The sequence below is a fragment of the Mizuhopecten yessoensis genome, unplaced genomic scaffold, assembly GCF_002113885.1.
Source record: "Mizuhopecten yessoensis strain PY_sf001 unplaced genomic scaffold, ASM211388v2 scaffold1419, whole genome shotgun sequence".
Taxonomy (NCBI): domain Eukaryota; kingdom Metazoa; phylum Mollusca; class Bivalvia; order Pectinida; family Pectinidae; genus Mizuhopecten; species Mizuhopecten yessoensis.
This window is the reverse complement of record NW_018404037.1, coordinates 194,693-210,466: the sequence shown is the minus strand read 5'-3', so window position 1 is coordinate 210,466 and position 15,774 is coordinate 194,693. Positions and strand designations below refer to the sequence as shown.

The window sequence follows — 15,774 nt, the reverse complement described above, 5'->3', positions numbered from 1 at the left end:
TAGGACGAACAGTAGAACTACACATCATACAGTAACTAGGTCGAACAGTAGAACTACACATCCTACAGTAATTAGGGCGAACAGTAGAACTACACATCATACAGTAACTAGGTCGAACAGTAGAACTACACATCCTACAGTAATTAGGGCGAACAGTAGAACTACACATCCTACAGTAATTAGGGCGAACAGTAGAACTACACATCCTACAGTAATTAGGGCGAACAATAGAACTACACATCCTACAGTAACTAGGACGAACAGTAGAACTACACATCCTACAGTAACTAGGACGAACAGTAGAACTACACAAATGTAGCGTCAATGTTTTATTGCTTAGGTTTTTAAGTTTTCCTTTGGGTAACAGTAGGATTCGAGAAGGATGAAGAACGAAGCATAACCCCGAGTAATGGTGCTTTTCATTCTCTTTGTGAAACATGACTTTGACTTATTGAATAACAGCTTTCTGCAGTAAAGTTCTAATGTATAACAAATGGACACGTCAGGACACACCACTATAAATGAATTACCGATATAAGGAGGGAAACAGAGCGTACGACAAAGGATTCCTGTCGGCTTTAGGTTGTATTTCGAATGCAGCAGGGATTCTTAGAACTTGAATGATGGAGTACAGCAGGATATATCGCAGCTGAATACTTATAGGCGTTAACAACACTGCGTTAGTGAGGTGCAATCCCCATACCCGAAACTTTGTTTGACACAATTTCGTACACAGTCGATTTCATTTGACATATCATTGGGCATATTTTAGTTTCGTAAAATGATAATATTTTTCACACCAACATGACATGGTTCAGTTTTGTACGTTTGTTGGGACTATTTTTCACGTACGTATTGTCATTGCATGATCTAGTTTCGTATTATATGTTTTGTTGTTCCTCACATAAGTCGGGTTCCCTCCGCTGATATTTCTCTGCATAAAGGATAGCTTAGACAACGCAGAACCAGTTTATGTGTCATTTTGGTAGCGCATTGAGTCTTGATATTGCATTAGACATGCGTAATATCATGGACTATTTCATTTTTGTACAGTTGTGAAATGTCTATCTTGGTGTGCGTGGTGTCATATTATTGTCCGGCTTCGTATGTCCCTATGGATGGGAGAACACAATGTCCAATTGCATGCGTTAGTTTCGTACGAGAGTACCGTACCACCAATATCGTTACAAAGCCACACTGCAACGACTGGCGATGGCGTCTGGCTGTTCCCTCTCCATCTCCCCTCCTACACAGAGCCGGGGTCCCTATCATCACATTATTCAACACTTAAGATTTGATAATAAAACCTTACCAAAAGACCTGATAAGAAAAATCCGGATAATTGAGACACGTTCTCCGAATTTTCTCTTAGTTATTTTGGCCACAATGAGAGACGGCAACTGTCGGATTGTTACTGGGCCCATGGCGCGATCTGTTTGATGGTGCCGGTTCTCAAGCCTGCCCGACTGTACGGGTTAGGTATGGTTATCGGAGGGAGATGATCTCGCTTGTGATGTAGCGATAGGCAGACTTGACATGGAAGGCGAGTGCCGCCCTGGGGCGTACGTTTGTGACCCATATGCTGTAGGGGATGAGACCCCAGGTTTTTGCTTCGTTACCTTACCCGACACGTTAACAAGGATTGGTACCGTATACACAAGTTAAACAAATATCTGAATATTAGCCTGGATAGTCGTATAAAACATTAATGTAAACTTCTTATTTTTTATATACTTTTGAAATTAAAAACAGAGCATACAGATTAAAGTATATAAAACGACGAATGAACAGGAACGTGCTCAATTTTCTAAACTTTAATTCAAATTGTCCTTCGGATAATGGAACTTAAAACAATTGTGTCGTGCGTATAATTGGGTGATAATGTACGGAAGTTGGAAATCAACGCTATTGCATTAAGATATCAAGCTTAATGTTAGCGTCCTGACCTTTGAGAATATTCAACAGCAACACTAATTTCTTTTGGCTAGTATTTGTGTCGAAGGATAGAAAATAAACGACAGCAATATTTCTCGAACCTTGAGGTTTTATCTTTCTCGTCATTTTTGAGCTTCCTCGTGAGCAGGCTCATTACAGAAAAATGACAGGGGGCAACATCATGCAATACCAGCACCCAGACTGCCCAGCCACTTGCGTTTCCGAATACTGAAATTTTATGAAAGTCTTATTTTAAAACAACCTGGTATAATAAACGACTGGTGCGATGCCAAGTATTTTAATACAACTTGAAAATTATGTCGTAATGAAAATATCGTTTTTAATAGAAAACACGACTGCCACGATGTCATCGTTTACAACGATCTGATTACAGTGTGCATGTGCCATCTCTACCATAGAGCAGCACACGTAATACGTAGAAATGTTCTGCATATCAAAACATATTTGAAGGTGAAATCTTCAGATAATTTAATTCAAATGGGGGAACATGTGAGGCTAGTTGATATATCGGTGTAGTTACGTTGTACGACTCCCGTGCATACGCTTGTTTCATGTCTAAATTGCCACGCTTTGATGATACAAATTCAAAGTTGGAAATTTATCTGGAGCTTCAAAGGGGAGGTAAAGGGTGAGACTACATATGCCGGTGTACACGTTCGTTTTGGAAGGCAATTAGCTGTAAAAGCTGGGACTACAAGCATGTGTAGGTGTTTGACTGGGTGTACTGTGTACTGTGCACCACCTCACAGAGGAATAGTGTTGTCTGGCTCGTACAAACTGGGTTCCTTTAATTGGAAACCCGATGTCGATTCACACATATCAAGTACTAGATCACGTTATTGACATGTAGCATGGCGGCAGACACGAGTGTAATAATATATTTCTCTCAACGCAGAATAAGTTACTTCCGGTTTGTTAATTGCGACTTCCGGTGAACTTTGTGATTAACCAGGTACTGCATGCTGTACCATAAGGTTGCTATTTATAAACAAACGACATCACGTGTTACCGTGTATATGTTTCATCAACCGTATCCGTTCTAAGGAGCCGCTAGCTATCACCAACATAAATTCAATTTGAAAACAAACATAAAACAATAGAATAAGCTATTTGTAGATATCTGGAATGACAAAACTATAGAACCTTCGTCAAGGAAATATATTAAAATGATATGGGTAACCATGGGTAACCATTTATAATTTTTGTCATTATATTTGGTATAAAATAATCTTCTCCATTTCATCAAGCATTCGTTACATTCAAATCAGAATAACTGTTATTTTGTTGATATTATAGGACTTTGGCTAATATTGGTCAGCCATCCAACGACCTGCACTCCAATACCCAGTTATATAACAGTCCTAGCTTGCTGCCCCTCACCAAACGACAACGCAGGCTCGTCACCAAGAACCCGGGCACCATTTTGGCCCTAATGGCAGGTGCCCGGATGGCAATAGAAGAATGCAAATATCAGTTTCGGAATAGACGATGGAACTGTCCTACTATGGATGTCGGAAACGGCGGACCGATCTTTGGTAAAATCCTCCAGAGAGGTAAGTGTCTCAATTATCTACAGGTAACTACCGATTTCAACACTTAATAACACTTTTCCCAACTTCAAGTTTTCAGACAACAACTTCCATTCACCATCCTTCAATATACCGCCTTTCATAACCCATGTCGCGTGACGTTTTAAATGAAATATCCAAATGACGTCAGGGAATAATAGATACTAGACTTAACACAACCCGAGGGGATACTAGATACTAGACTTAACACAATAGATACTAGACTTAACACAATAGATACTAAACTTAACACATTAGATACTAGACTTAACACATTAGATACTAGACTTAACACATTAGATACTAGACTTAACACATTAGATACTACACTTAACACATTAGATACTAGACTTAACACAATAGATACTAGACTTAACACAATAGATACTAGACTTAACACAACAGATACTAGACTTAACACAACAGATACTAGACTTAACACAATAGATACTAGACTTAACACAATAGATACTAGATTATACAGAGCCAGAGAGAATAATTGACAAACAATTTGAAAATAGATGTTAACATGCGTGGTTAACAGGATCATATATCTTCAAAAGTTAAAAGTAAACAAGATAAATACAAATATATTGAATGAACTACAACCGAGTTATGAAATGATGGATAAATCGCACGTGCATAATGCATGAATTATGAAGTTTGGTGTTATGTTTTAATAGATTCCCGACCCTTCGGTAACGTAACTTTATTCATCCGTCGTACACTGAGCCAGTGGACTTTGTGAATGGCAAGTTTATGTGTTTACATTAGTATACATCGAGTTCCGCCATCGTTGTCACTGCTCTTCATGTGTTGTTATCTTCTCAGGTCCCTCGAACAAAAGTCGTAATTTAACCAACTGAAATAATCTTTGTTTAAATAAATTCTTTCAGTGATGGCCATATGCACATTTTAAAATGAAACATAAGTCGAAAAACATTAAAATAGATACTTTCTACATTATTTCATCATGATATAATCATTTCTTTTAAAACTGGTTTTTTAAATGAAGCTTGCGTGAGGTGTCAGTTGTGTTCGCGGTGAAAGTTACGTGATAGAGAGATATATATGTAAATGTGGATCAGTGAACCGTAGCCATAGACATCCATTACTACAAGCGAAGTCGGTCTCCGTTGTTTACATATGAATACCCAATTCATCTCTAAGGCCCATTTAAAGCATTCGTAAAAAGTTTTACTCAAGGAAAATATCTTAGGCTGTTTAAAGACTACATTTAGAGCCAAGTTTATCACCCTTGCGTTCAAATTATAATTCATACTGTTACGCGTGTAGACACGTAACCATAGAAACGAAGCGGAAACGGAAGTTAGGTACCGCTTGAACTAATATATATGGAACAAGCAGATGTTGTTCTCATAGACATAATCTATTTAAATGCATTCGATGTATATTTCACAATGAAATATAGGTCAAGTTCCGCTTGTTCTCAATTAGTCCAAGTGTTCGCAAATCCCCCAATATTTTTTTGTCAATTTCTGAACATGGGGTAAGTCACAAGTTATTCAAACTTATCAACGCCTTCTGCCAATGAACATACACTTACAATAATAAGTTAACAATGAAGACATGTTTATTGTTAAAGTACTATGCAATTAGAAATCAGGATCGATTGTTGGATATGATGTAAGTCTGCACGTGTCTGAAGATATTAGTATCAAGATCTATACTGTAAGCCGTTGTTTCCCAAACAAAACGGTTTCCAAGTCAAAATCAACATTCAAGCTATACAAGTTCTGCATCGGAATACTCTTTTCGTGTGTAAAAATATTGACGTGCTAAGAGACTAGTGGACGATATTCTCACCAGGAACACCACCGCTACACAGTGCACTGTTTACAATGTTTCCCCTGAATGTACCCTGAATGAAGATTGAGGGAAACTTCACCCGTGTCTGACCTGTAATATTCACGATTTATGTTGTTTCATCTGTCAAAAACAATCATAAACAGATATGTAATGATTCGGCCTATCAGTACTGATATCGTATTTATACTGAAAAAGTCTAATAACCTTTAGGATTCGTCGTTACAAACTCGATTATGGCACATGGAGATAAACTAAAACGAGATATGTTTTATATAAAACATTTATCACATAATCGGCCTGTTATCCAGCGAATTCGCCCGTGTAATACTTTTACATATGTCACAAGTGAAATATACCCTGGAGAGTTTTTAATTGGCTGTGCCAGTCAGAAATCGATTGTGACGTCATAATATGGACAATGACGTGACGTCATAAATTGTGAAAGGCGCAACAAAATGGCTGTCTCCGTTTGATTAAGCCCTCTACATTTTGGCTTTAAAACCTGTCAAAATATAAGTTTTCTGAGTTGTGTGATCAATGTATCTTAAATTTGGTTTCACTATATGAGCTTTTATGAAACTCGTCTCGAAGTTTTAATTTTTACTCGCCAAGGCTCGCAAAAATAAAAACTCCTAAGACTCGTTTCATCAAATCTCATATGAAAGAAAACTCATTTAAGATCCTATATATAATTTACTGCATATATTTTACTAACGTTGCTATAGATAATACATATTTTCAATGACACATTTCTTACATGTTTAAAACCAGGCTGGCTGGACAATGTTAGTTGTATCTATACCCAGGTGTGACTGACCATTAGGGACAATTTGGCCATTCGATGACCTTTTCCAGACCGCTAAACTATGTACATGTTTATATCAATTGACCACCAGCACGGACATATTTGCCTCTAGATCACTTTGATAGCCGACTGAACAGTATTTCCGAATGTTACCTTCCATGACCTTTCACAGTGACCGCCGGTCAGCTCCCCCTCCATTACTGTCGTTAGTATAAACGTGTGTACATTGGTTACAATAAATCATAACTATTTTTTTTAAATGGCGCTAAATCATGATGTTTCAATTTAAAAATGTAATTTTAATTTCAACTTATCTTATTTACTGGGATGGCCATTTCCACAATAACGTCATATTTGTGGGACGGATAATAGATACTTCGGTTATCGGTGATGCCTCCATGTAAAAAGAAAAAAGTAGGAACAATTTAAAATTGTAGAGAGTTTGAGGAGTCACATGAAATAAACATATATCGGTAAAATATATTCTGATAGATATTTACGTCCTGATAACATCATCTGACTTACAGAAAAAGAACATAAATAAAGGTTTAGGTCACTCTATTTATACATGTTAGGATGTTTCGGCACTTTTGAAAAAAAATCTTCTTCAAATTTACCAACAAGTACATTTTATAATTTAAATACAGATTTGATTTGTTTAAATTTGACTTTTGATATCTTGTTTTTCATTTATTGATATTACTATAACTAAAAAACGTGATATGTGTCCATAATGCTCAATTGTTGAAATAATAACGAGCTGTATGACGTTTTTGTTTTGTGATCCGCACAAATATACAAAGCCGACTGACGTAGCTCTAGTGTGAGAGATGTACTCGAGGAATGTATCGTACATACATAGGGTCAAAAGCCAACCCAAATCACGGATTTGTTTAATTTTTAATATCTAAAAGATTAGATTCTAACCCGCTCTAATTTATGAATGAAGGCACGCGCCGCGTCCTCAATCAAAGATTTACTCTCTTACCGATTGGTAAATTGAGATTCTCAAAATAAAATTGATTCAAAATTATTTGGAGTTAAAACTATTTACACGTTTCTAGTAATAAGATAAGATACGTTTTAAACGCTCAACATTGATTGTTAGTTTCAATTCGACGTTTTTTGAAAATAGGAATACTTGAGAATTTTGAGTTATCAAAGCGTTAAGCTAACATAGTCGAGTGTTGTAGCTGTCACAAATGTCCTTTGACGATATAATTAGTTGTTTAATACGGTCTAATCAGATAGACGATTAGTTGATGTCTTTATAAGGAAACGACACTGACAAGGACTGCTAACACAGTTAAATAAAAGCTAAGTATTGCCAAACATGCGGTGCCAACCGCGATCAGAACGACGATAGCCGACAGATAACCAAGACATATTACATAAAATACCCAAAGTACATGTTATCGCGATCATGTCCATGGTGTAGTGGTGTGTACCGGAGCGCCAGACAGACTAGACATGTTTATAGTACGGACGGTAGGACAGAAATGGACACATTGACAGTTGGACAGACAAACAACACCGGAAGACTTGGTCCAGATCTTTTGGAGAGAGTTTTGGCATGCTTCTGTTTTGGAATGAATTGTTTGAACTGTGGTCTGATAATTATCTACATTAAATAGTTTATCTCGCAAGTAATTACTGGCATGGAGTAAACACTGAAGACAAAGTAGTTTGCCGGACATTTTTATATTCCGCCTGAATTATAATACAAGCCAAATCACCGGGGCCGTACACGTGACCCAATTGTATGTATCGGTTCGAAAAAGAACAATTCTTTTCAAAAACTTATCTTTTCCATAAATATACAGTTTCTTTTTTAATCTTTGCGAACTCGCTTATGACCAACAACTGAATGTGATATGGGCTTGTGTAAGTCTAGGAGGGGGAGGTGTACTATTAATAGATACAATAAAACCTCTATACTTACAAAAAGCTCATTTATCTTGTTCATTTGGGTAAAATAGACACTTAATATAAGAAATCAGGAAAACATCTTACAATTGTAAGCGAATATTTTGAGTAGCGTAAACGTCCCTTTATCTCGTGTGTATGTGCTAGCTAAAATATATAAAACACACGAACATGCGCTGCCATTCTTCGACATATCGCCAGATATCGTTAGATTCCATTGTTTGCGAAATAGCCGTTTTAATCATACGAGAAAAAGTTCACTGATATAAAGTTGTTTATTACATGTACTGTTGCGGAATGTAATGTCGCGTCAGTTCTAGAGAAATATTAACGATTTCAACCACGTGGTATGAATTATATCTCCATATATTGATATATAACTATATTATTTTGTTTAAAATATATTGTACTTCCGCTATCCACAGTTATAATATGTTATAGACAGTATGCAATGAGGACAGGAAAACAGGTTAGCATATTTTTGTGTATCAATACCTTTCCTGTATAGTTTAGCTGGGGCAAATGTCAACGCTGATAGAAGGAAAATTGATCGTAAATTAATCCTAGATTACTGTATATACACATGGGTTAGGAGGCATTATTATCATTTCAGTAAGTTACATCATGTAAAGATATAGAAAAAATAATAAAATCTTATGAACTGTTTGTTTTTACACTCGTAAACCAAAGGATTCGCATGCATTCGATCTTCTATCTTCGCTTTAAGCTCAAATAAGATTATCACAACTGTACGTTAGTTTGTGATATGAAGGTCTGTTCGCCTTTGCCATTATACTACGTGTAACACGTAGCTATATCAGTAACTAACACAAGGGTCGAGTCATACTTCTGATAAGATCAAACAGGTTAAATGAGTAAGTGTCAAAATCTAACGGTCACTGAAACCCGCAGCTATGTTTTTGCGCGTTGACACCTAGGAATGTGAAAAGGTTAAAATGTAGCTTTGTCTTCCGGCAATTTACTTCTGATGTAGAGATACGTAAGTAACCTGGTGGTCTCCGAGTATTCTGTTCCCAAACAAAAATAAATAGTACTGGTCACTTGGTAGAAGGCAGTCTTAGTAAGTAAGTCCTTTTAAAAAAAAACTTCCATAAAAACCACATGTTGCCATGGATCTTACAGAATTTAAGTTGTTCAAAATTTGAATGATTGACATGGAAATAAACAAGAAAACTGCAGGGTTCGAACTCTTCTCGTGATTATTACTATGTAATGGTACCCTTTACCTTAAGCAAAATTTCATTATTTTTCATTTTATCATTTTAGATAAGTTGTTGTATATTTATATATTTATTTTCAATGTGCAAGTTTGATTATTAGTCACTTGTATTTCTAAAAAAGACCGTTACACCCACCATCTGATACTAAAATGATTGTTCTCTGACGTAAGCATAAACATATCCATACAGAATATGGCGGGAACACATGGCTTTATGTAAGATAAGCATATTGTTTCAACTAAACGAGACTTATCAAGCCACTACAGTGACGCGTTCACGTCTGTCGGACGAGGATTCTAAAATTCAGAAAGTTAGATGAATGTTCAATAAAACATGGCTAGCCACATTGCTCGTAATTCTGGTTGTTTTGGAGAAAGAGTTTCTGAAGCTACGTTTAGTGATTAAGATTTCACGACAATTGTTCAATTGTTATTAATAGAAATAAGAAATTGTTTGAAACACGAAAACAGTTTGGTTTGTCAAACGTGTCCATTTTGTGCCAAACACACGCATCAAAGGTGCACGCGTTTTCTTACAAAACCTGTCATGGGAATCTTCTATGGAGTTGGTGCACACGAGAAAAACATGCAGAGGTCAATACATTGTATCGATGATTTGTTCGTTTGAACTCTCGTGGGGGAAAACATAAACTATGTGTACGGTTCTCTTATTCACACTGTACCCCGGGTAATTATGTGGGAATCATGTGCTAATTAGGATATAAAAATAGCCAGCGGCCATAGGTCAGGTATTGTTAATTGACAAGTTCAATACATCATTCCAGGGAATGACAAGCGCCCGATAATGCAGTTTTTTTGCTTAACCCCATTAATTATAACATGTTTTTTTGCAGACGAAATGTCACAACAGACTATTTGTATTGTGTGTGTTTGCCATACACTGTCCAGATAACGTAAATACCACAATCTAGATAAGGTTAAAGTATTACGTGTACAAACCAATTAAAGGTTAGTACATGCTCGACCGGGTCACCCCGCCTGTATTGTCCCGACCCTGTCTTAGTGTCTTCCCCTCCCCCTCCAACTATCACGAACAGCATTGTACCTACCCTGGTGTGGAATATTTATATATAGCTTTGTTGGTATGTACTCCACGCGCTCACCTAACAGTTCAATGGGTATATGGTCCTGGGCTCGTCCCACCGTACCCCATCATCTTCATATCACATATACGTAAAGTTTGAATAAATAATACCTTTCATATTTTCTAAATTAAAAACAAAACCTTTATGTCTTGCGATCCAAAAAAAAAAGATTTCCCCTCAAATAACACGCACAGACGATGATAATTCCATCACAGAGTTTTTAAAAACCCTAAGTCGGACTTCTATGCTTACTGTTTTTGGTGTAGTGCAGAAACATGGTTTGAGAATTGGACAGAATACATTATACTAGTGGGACCAGATACCAATGGAGCTAATCCTGTTTCTTGCCACATCTCTGTCATATGTACATCCCCCCTGTTCTACGAAGCATTACATTGGTGAATAAGGCATGCTAGAGTTCATCCTTGCGGCGTCATGTGCTTGGTGTTTTCACGTTGAGGCAAATCGTGAATTCACTGTTAGTACTGACAGTTCTAATAAAAGACGGTATAGACATATCACATTCAAAACAGAAAAAAACGTCTAGTGTAATCAACAGAATCTGTCCTGATCATACAAAACAACTAATGTAGCTGTACACGAAGCACGGTGCACGTGTTTAACGCCCCACATGTACTTAACATTCTTGGATTCGAAACATCATCCATTAAAACTTCCATTCGGAAATAGCAACCTTTTATTGTGTCATATAGGTAACGGAGATATGGCAATGTTGAAATGACAGGCATCTCTATCTATCAAATGGGATCCTTCTTATACAAAATACAAATGTACTCATTTATTTTGAATCAATTCTATTTCCTTTATACGTAAAACAACTTTATACGATTGGATATATTACTTCATTTGATTATTTTTAATATTAATGTATCAAAATCCACATCACGGAAGATAACAAACACGTCATTTTGAAACAACAATAATATATGAAAATGACGCCACTAATGATCGAAACGTGGTACACCCGTCACAAATACTGTATTACATTTCCTGTGATATAGATAGGTAATTTACACATACCCCGTGCTCCTGTAGCCTCTTAGGGATGACCACCTACTGAAACATGTAAATATCTAAGTGATACCACAAATAACTTATTGTTAGACCGGAAATGAACAACATGTCTCATGTCAACATTTGGACATGCCAACATGTGCTTGATATCATTGTATATTTCCCCAGTACTTGGCAACTCAGATTTACTTATCATGAAAGTGTTTGGGCTTGGTAATTAACGAGTTAATTATTAAAGGATGTAGCGACTTGTAATTAAAACGATTACATTGTTTAATTCATTCCTACAAACTAAGACTGTTTAATTAGATGTTTCTCTACAATTTCTCTACAAATCTTTGAGAATGATTGCAAAATATTACAATAGAAGTTCAATATTAGTTAAGGGATATTTCTTCATATTTTCCACTTTTGTTTTTAAATAATCTCGACTAAGGACATTAGTACATTTTCATTTATTAGCAGGAACACATTTACCATTTTGGAATTTACCATTAAAATGACAATTCTATTGACTCGAGGTCGATGACTTCAGCTTCCGTCCGCGTTCCTTATCTTTTCCTTATTAGAAAAAAAACTGTATATTGATATGTATTGAACTGAAGTGGTACGAAGCTTGTTGACCTTCTGTGAGTAGTTTGATGTCTTGATTTTAGTTTGACGTACTTGACTAAAGCTGATTTATGACAGTGTTGGCCTTACAATGTGAACATTTCATTGAGATCCGCGTCTGGGCTGTCCGTGAAAAGCCATGCATACAATACGGATACACGACTCAATGGGACAGAATAGGGGGAGGTTGTCACTTAGAACACAAATCGTCAAGTCACGGACGAAATCGCCAATTTCACCACCTACGGCGTAAACTTGTATTCCTAAAGTACCAGGTATATCGTCACCTATTTATACCGCTTACACTTATGATTCACGAAATTGATCACAATTTGATAACCGCAGGGCTTCATAAACTGCGTGTTTCTGTCATTAAATAACACTTTTTACGAGTATTTAGCAATTTCTCCTCAATAGCTTCCCGCCTCGATAAACTACGTGTATGAAAATGTAAGATGATTTCTATACCTGTGCGATGAGGATGACAGAAAGCGATATTTCAAAATGAAAACCCCTTAGTAACGCTAATCAAATGCTCTGTCGTTACACCTACTTCAACAATAGTTTGGAATGTATTTTATCATTTATATTCACTTGTTATTTTATTAATTTTATTTAACGATATTTCTTTCCGGAAAACTCCGCCCAGCACGTCGCCAAAAGATATGTTTTAGATGTGACCGTCTACGATATCTCGTCAATGATTTACATTGCTCGTCCAATCAGAAACGCCAACATCCATCAGCCCGGGCTGAATATGTCAATTTCAAATATATTTCTTGTAATGGGAGGTTAATCGTCTGTCCCACCACGACATGCCATTGTAATTGTTAGCCGTTATAGGCACGTGCATTTACAGCATGTGAGGACCTAATCTCCCCTCAAAGAATATATTAGATGGGATTTAGGGAATAAACCTGACTAGTTTAGCTATCATTTCTAAGCTTTCAATCTTAAGCCTCTGTGAATTAGTTTATGACTCGCAAAGGTATTTTACCAATTTCTATTACACTCAAGTTAGCAATTCTCATCCACTTTAGAGCCAATACACCCTTGCCGTTGTTACAGCGGCCGACTGGGGCTACTTGACGATTTTTGTACTGTTTCCTCGTGTAAAAGAATATAAAATATATACATCTAACCATGATAAACACAGTCACGATAAACGAAACATTTCTCTCAGGTGTTGTTGTCTAACATAGCTTACTAGTGCTTTGTCTGAAGTTTCATTGATTACTAGTTACCTGGATGAGTTAATTTTCACATATTATCCAGTTACCTGGATGAGTACATTTTCACATATTATCTAGTTACATGGATACGTTCATTTTCACATATTATCTAGCTAGTTTCGTGGATAAGTTAATTTTCACATATTAACTAGTTACATGGATAAGTTCATTTTCACATATTATCTAGTTACATGGATAAGTTCATTTTCACATATCAACTAGTTACATGAATAAGTACATTTTCACATATCATCTAGTTACATGGATAAGTTCATTTTCACATATTATCTAGTTACATGAATAAGTTCATTTTCACATATTTACTAGTTACATGATTAAGTACATGTTCACATATTAATGTAGAGAATACCCAGTCCGACTTGGAAAGTAGTGTTGTTTTTGCTTTGGATTTGTTCGTACAGAGTTAAACATGCGACACGTACAGTCATATGAAGGCGGGCTATGAAATAATAGTCAATGATGTGCTGTTAAAATGTCCACGAATACGAAAGCACCGGTATACACAACAATCTAATGGTTTATATCTTTGTACTCAACACCATGATGAAAGGTTTGGATGGATAGTGGTTATACATTGGTTTGTAATGACTGCTAATGAAACGTATTTGTTTTCTTATTGATAGCTCTTACATTATTTCGACTCGCTACAAACACGTGCTTCCCATCCATACCCATTGTTCTACTTTCTTAATTTATTTTAAATAAAATAGTCTTCATAGTTTTGTATTCATGATTTCTTTGAACTTGACACATTACTCTATTTTATGAAACGAATCTTGTAAAGATAAAATGAGGAACAGAAAAACCATATTACTGGATGTCATGTATATTTTGATGTTTTCCTTTCGTGAGTAAGAATCCCAAAAACTATTTCTTGGGAACAAAGATCGTTAAAATATATATTTGTAAAAATTAAGTGGGTCACTGTTTACTTATGATAGAAATACAATTTTGTTTAAGTATTATTTTCAACAGATTAAATAAAATTTGTACAAACTACATTACATTTTCCATGAAATAATTAAAAGAATTTATTTTTAACATGATGGAATTAAAATAAAGGTTAGAAGGAATGAAGGAATGTGTATCGGACAATAGACTTACAGCAGTATTGATGTACTAACACTCATTTCACCGTAAACAACTTTATCGACCACATGTGTTCGATCCGAGGTAATGTGATCGTTGCTATGTCTATTATTGTAATTCAGTCGATATACTTCGATGGTCCTTATGCACTTTTGTAATACCACTATTGATATAGGTCAATGTAAATTACATAGTCGATTCGATCTAACGCAAATCTCAATTGATCTCCGAATTGAAAATACATATGATATTTAATGCGCAGACAAGGCTCAACTGACGATGCCAGTCTCTCCTTTGAATGCATATGCGCCGTGATTCGATAGTTTCCTCGAATTCATCTACACATCTATCCCTACAACGACCTCCATATGAATACAATCTCGTACGTCTGCCATCATTTACACATTTTACAGCCCAGATTTGAGTAAGATATGGGACTAACCCAGATATCAACTATCAAAATGTTTAGTTCATCGTCAGTCATTGGAAACAGTGCACTATCTACAATATATATCATTCCTGTGTATGGTGAAGATTTTACTCATTTCATTACCATATATACTCCAGTAAATGGGACAAACAAATATTTAGCAAAAATAAAAGCGTATACCACTGTGTTAATATTTTGTCGACAAACTGGATGCTGACACGACAAAACATCGACAAAAGACACCAAAACAACAGGGAGGTCATAATAAACACCCCCAAAACGTAGAAACGGAACCAAACTTTCCAGAACGTGTAAGAATATTATATACCTCCGCGTTCTGTCTTCTATCTAATTCAGAAGGGAGCCGGCTATCAAACGTCTAACTAATATACATAAGGTTGTAATAATGTGTTGGTGGACGCACATGCAGAATGTCATGTTTTGAGATGTCTAAGCAAATTAAAGGAAAAAGTCATTATACTCCACCAATGCAATCTTTATATGTGGTTATACGTAGAAAAGAATGCTCTGCGATTCTATATTGATTTCATATCCAAACAATAATTTCATATTGTCACCAAAATGTAGCCGCCTGAACGTTGAAAGCCTGGCAGCAGTAATTACATGAGCGAGGCCGACTATTGGCTGTATTGTGGCCCCATACTTACCGAACGACTTGTATACTGTTATGGTGTCTCCCTCCACGTGTACCATCTCTTCATCGGGATTTATATTAAACTGTGTATAGGAAATATATGACAGATCACAATCGACGGATTTCATTTTTTGAGAGTCATAATACAACAATGCCCTTCTTGAAACGACAGAATGATTTAAGATCTGATACATATTTATTTGGAAAAATAGGACAAAACTAAAATCAAATGGGGCACTTCGGTAAACGAGATCCATTAAAAGCTAAAT

The 15,774-nt window shown here is 36.1% G+C and overlaps 1 protein-coding gene across 2 annotated transcripts in view; it reads left to right on the top strand.

The window, feature by feature from the left end:
* Nucleotides 1-15,774, top strand: part of LOC110462039 (protein Wnt-1-like) — a 52,909-nt gene that overhangs the window by 13,611 nt on the left and 23,524 nt on the right. For both annotated transcript variants that reach the window (XM_021515826.1, XM_021515818.1), the window contains exon 2: nt 3,253-3,509. In XM_021515826.1, coding sequence (XP_021371501.1) covers nt 3,253-3,509 — 257 coding nt within the window. The remainder of the gene's footprint in view (nt 1-3,252; nt 3,510-15,774) is intronic.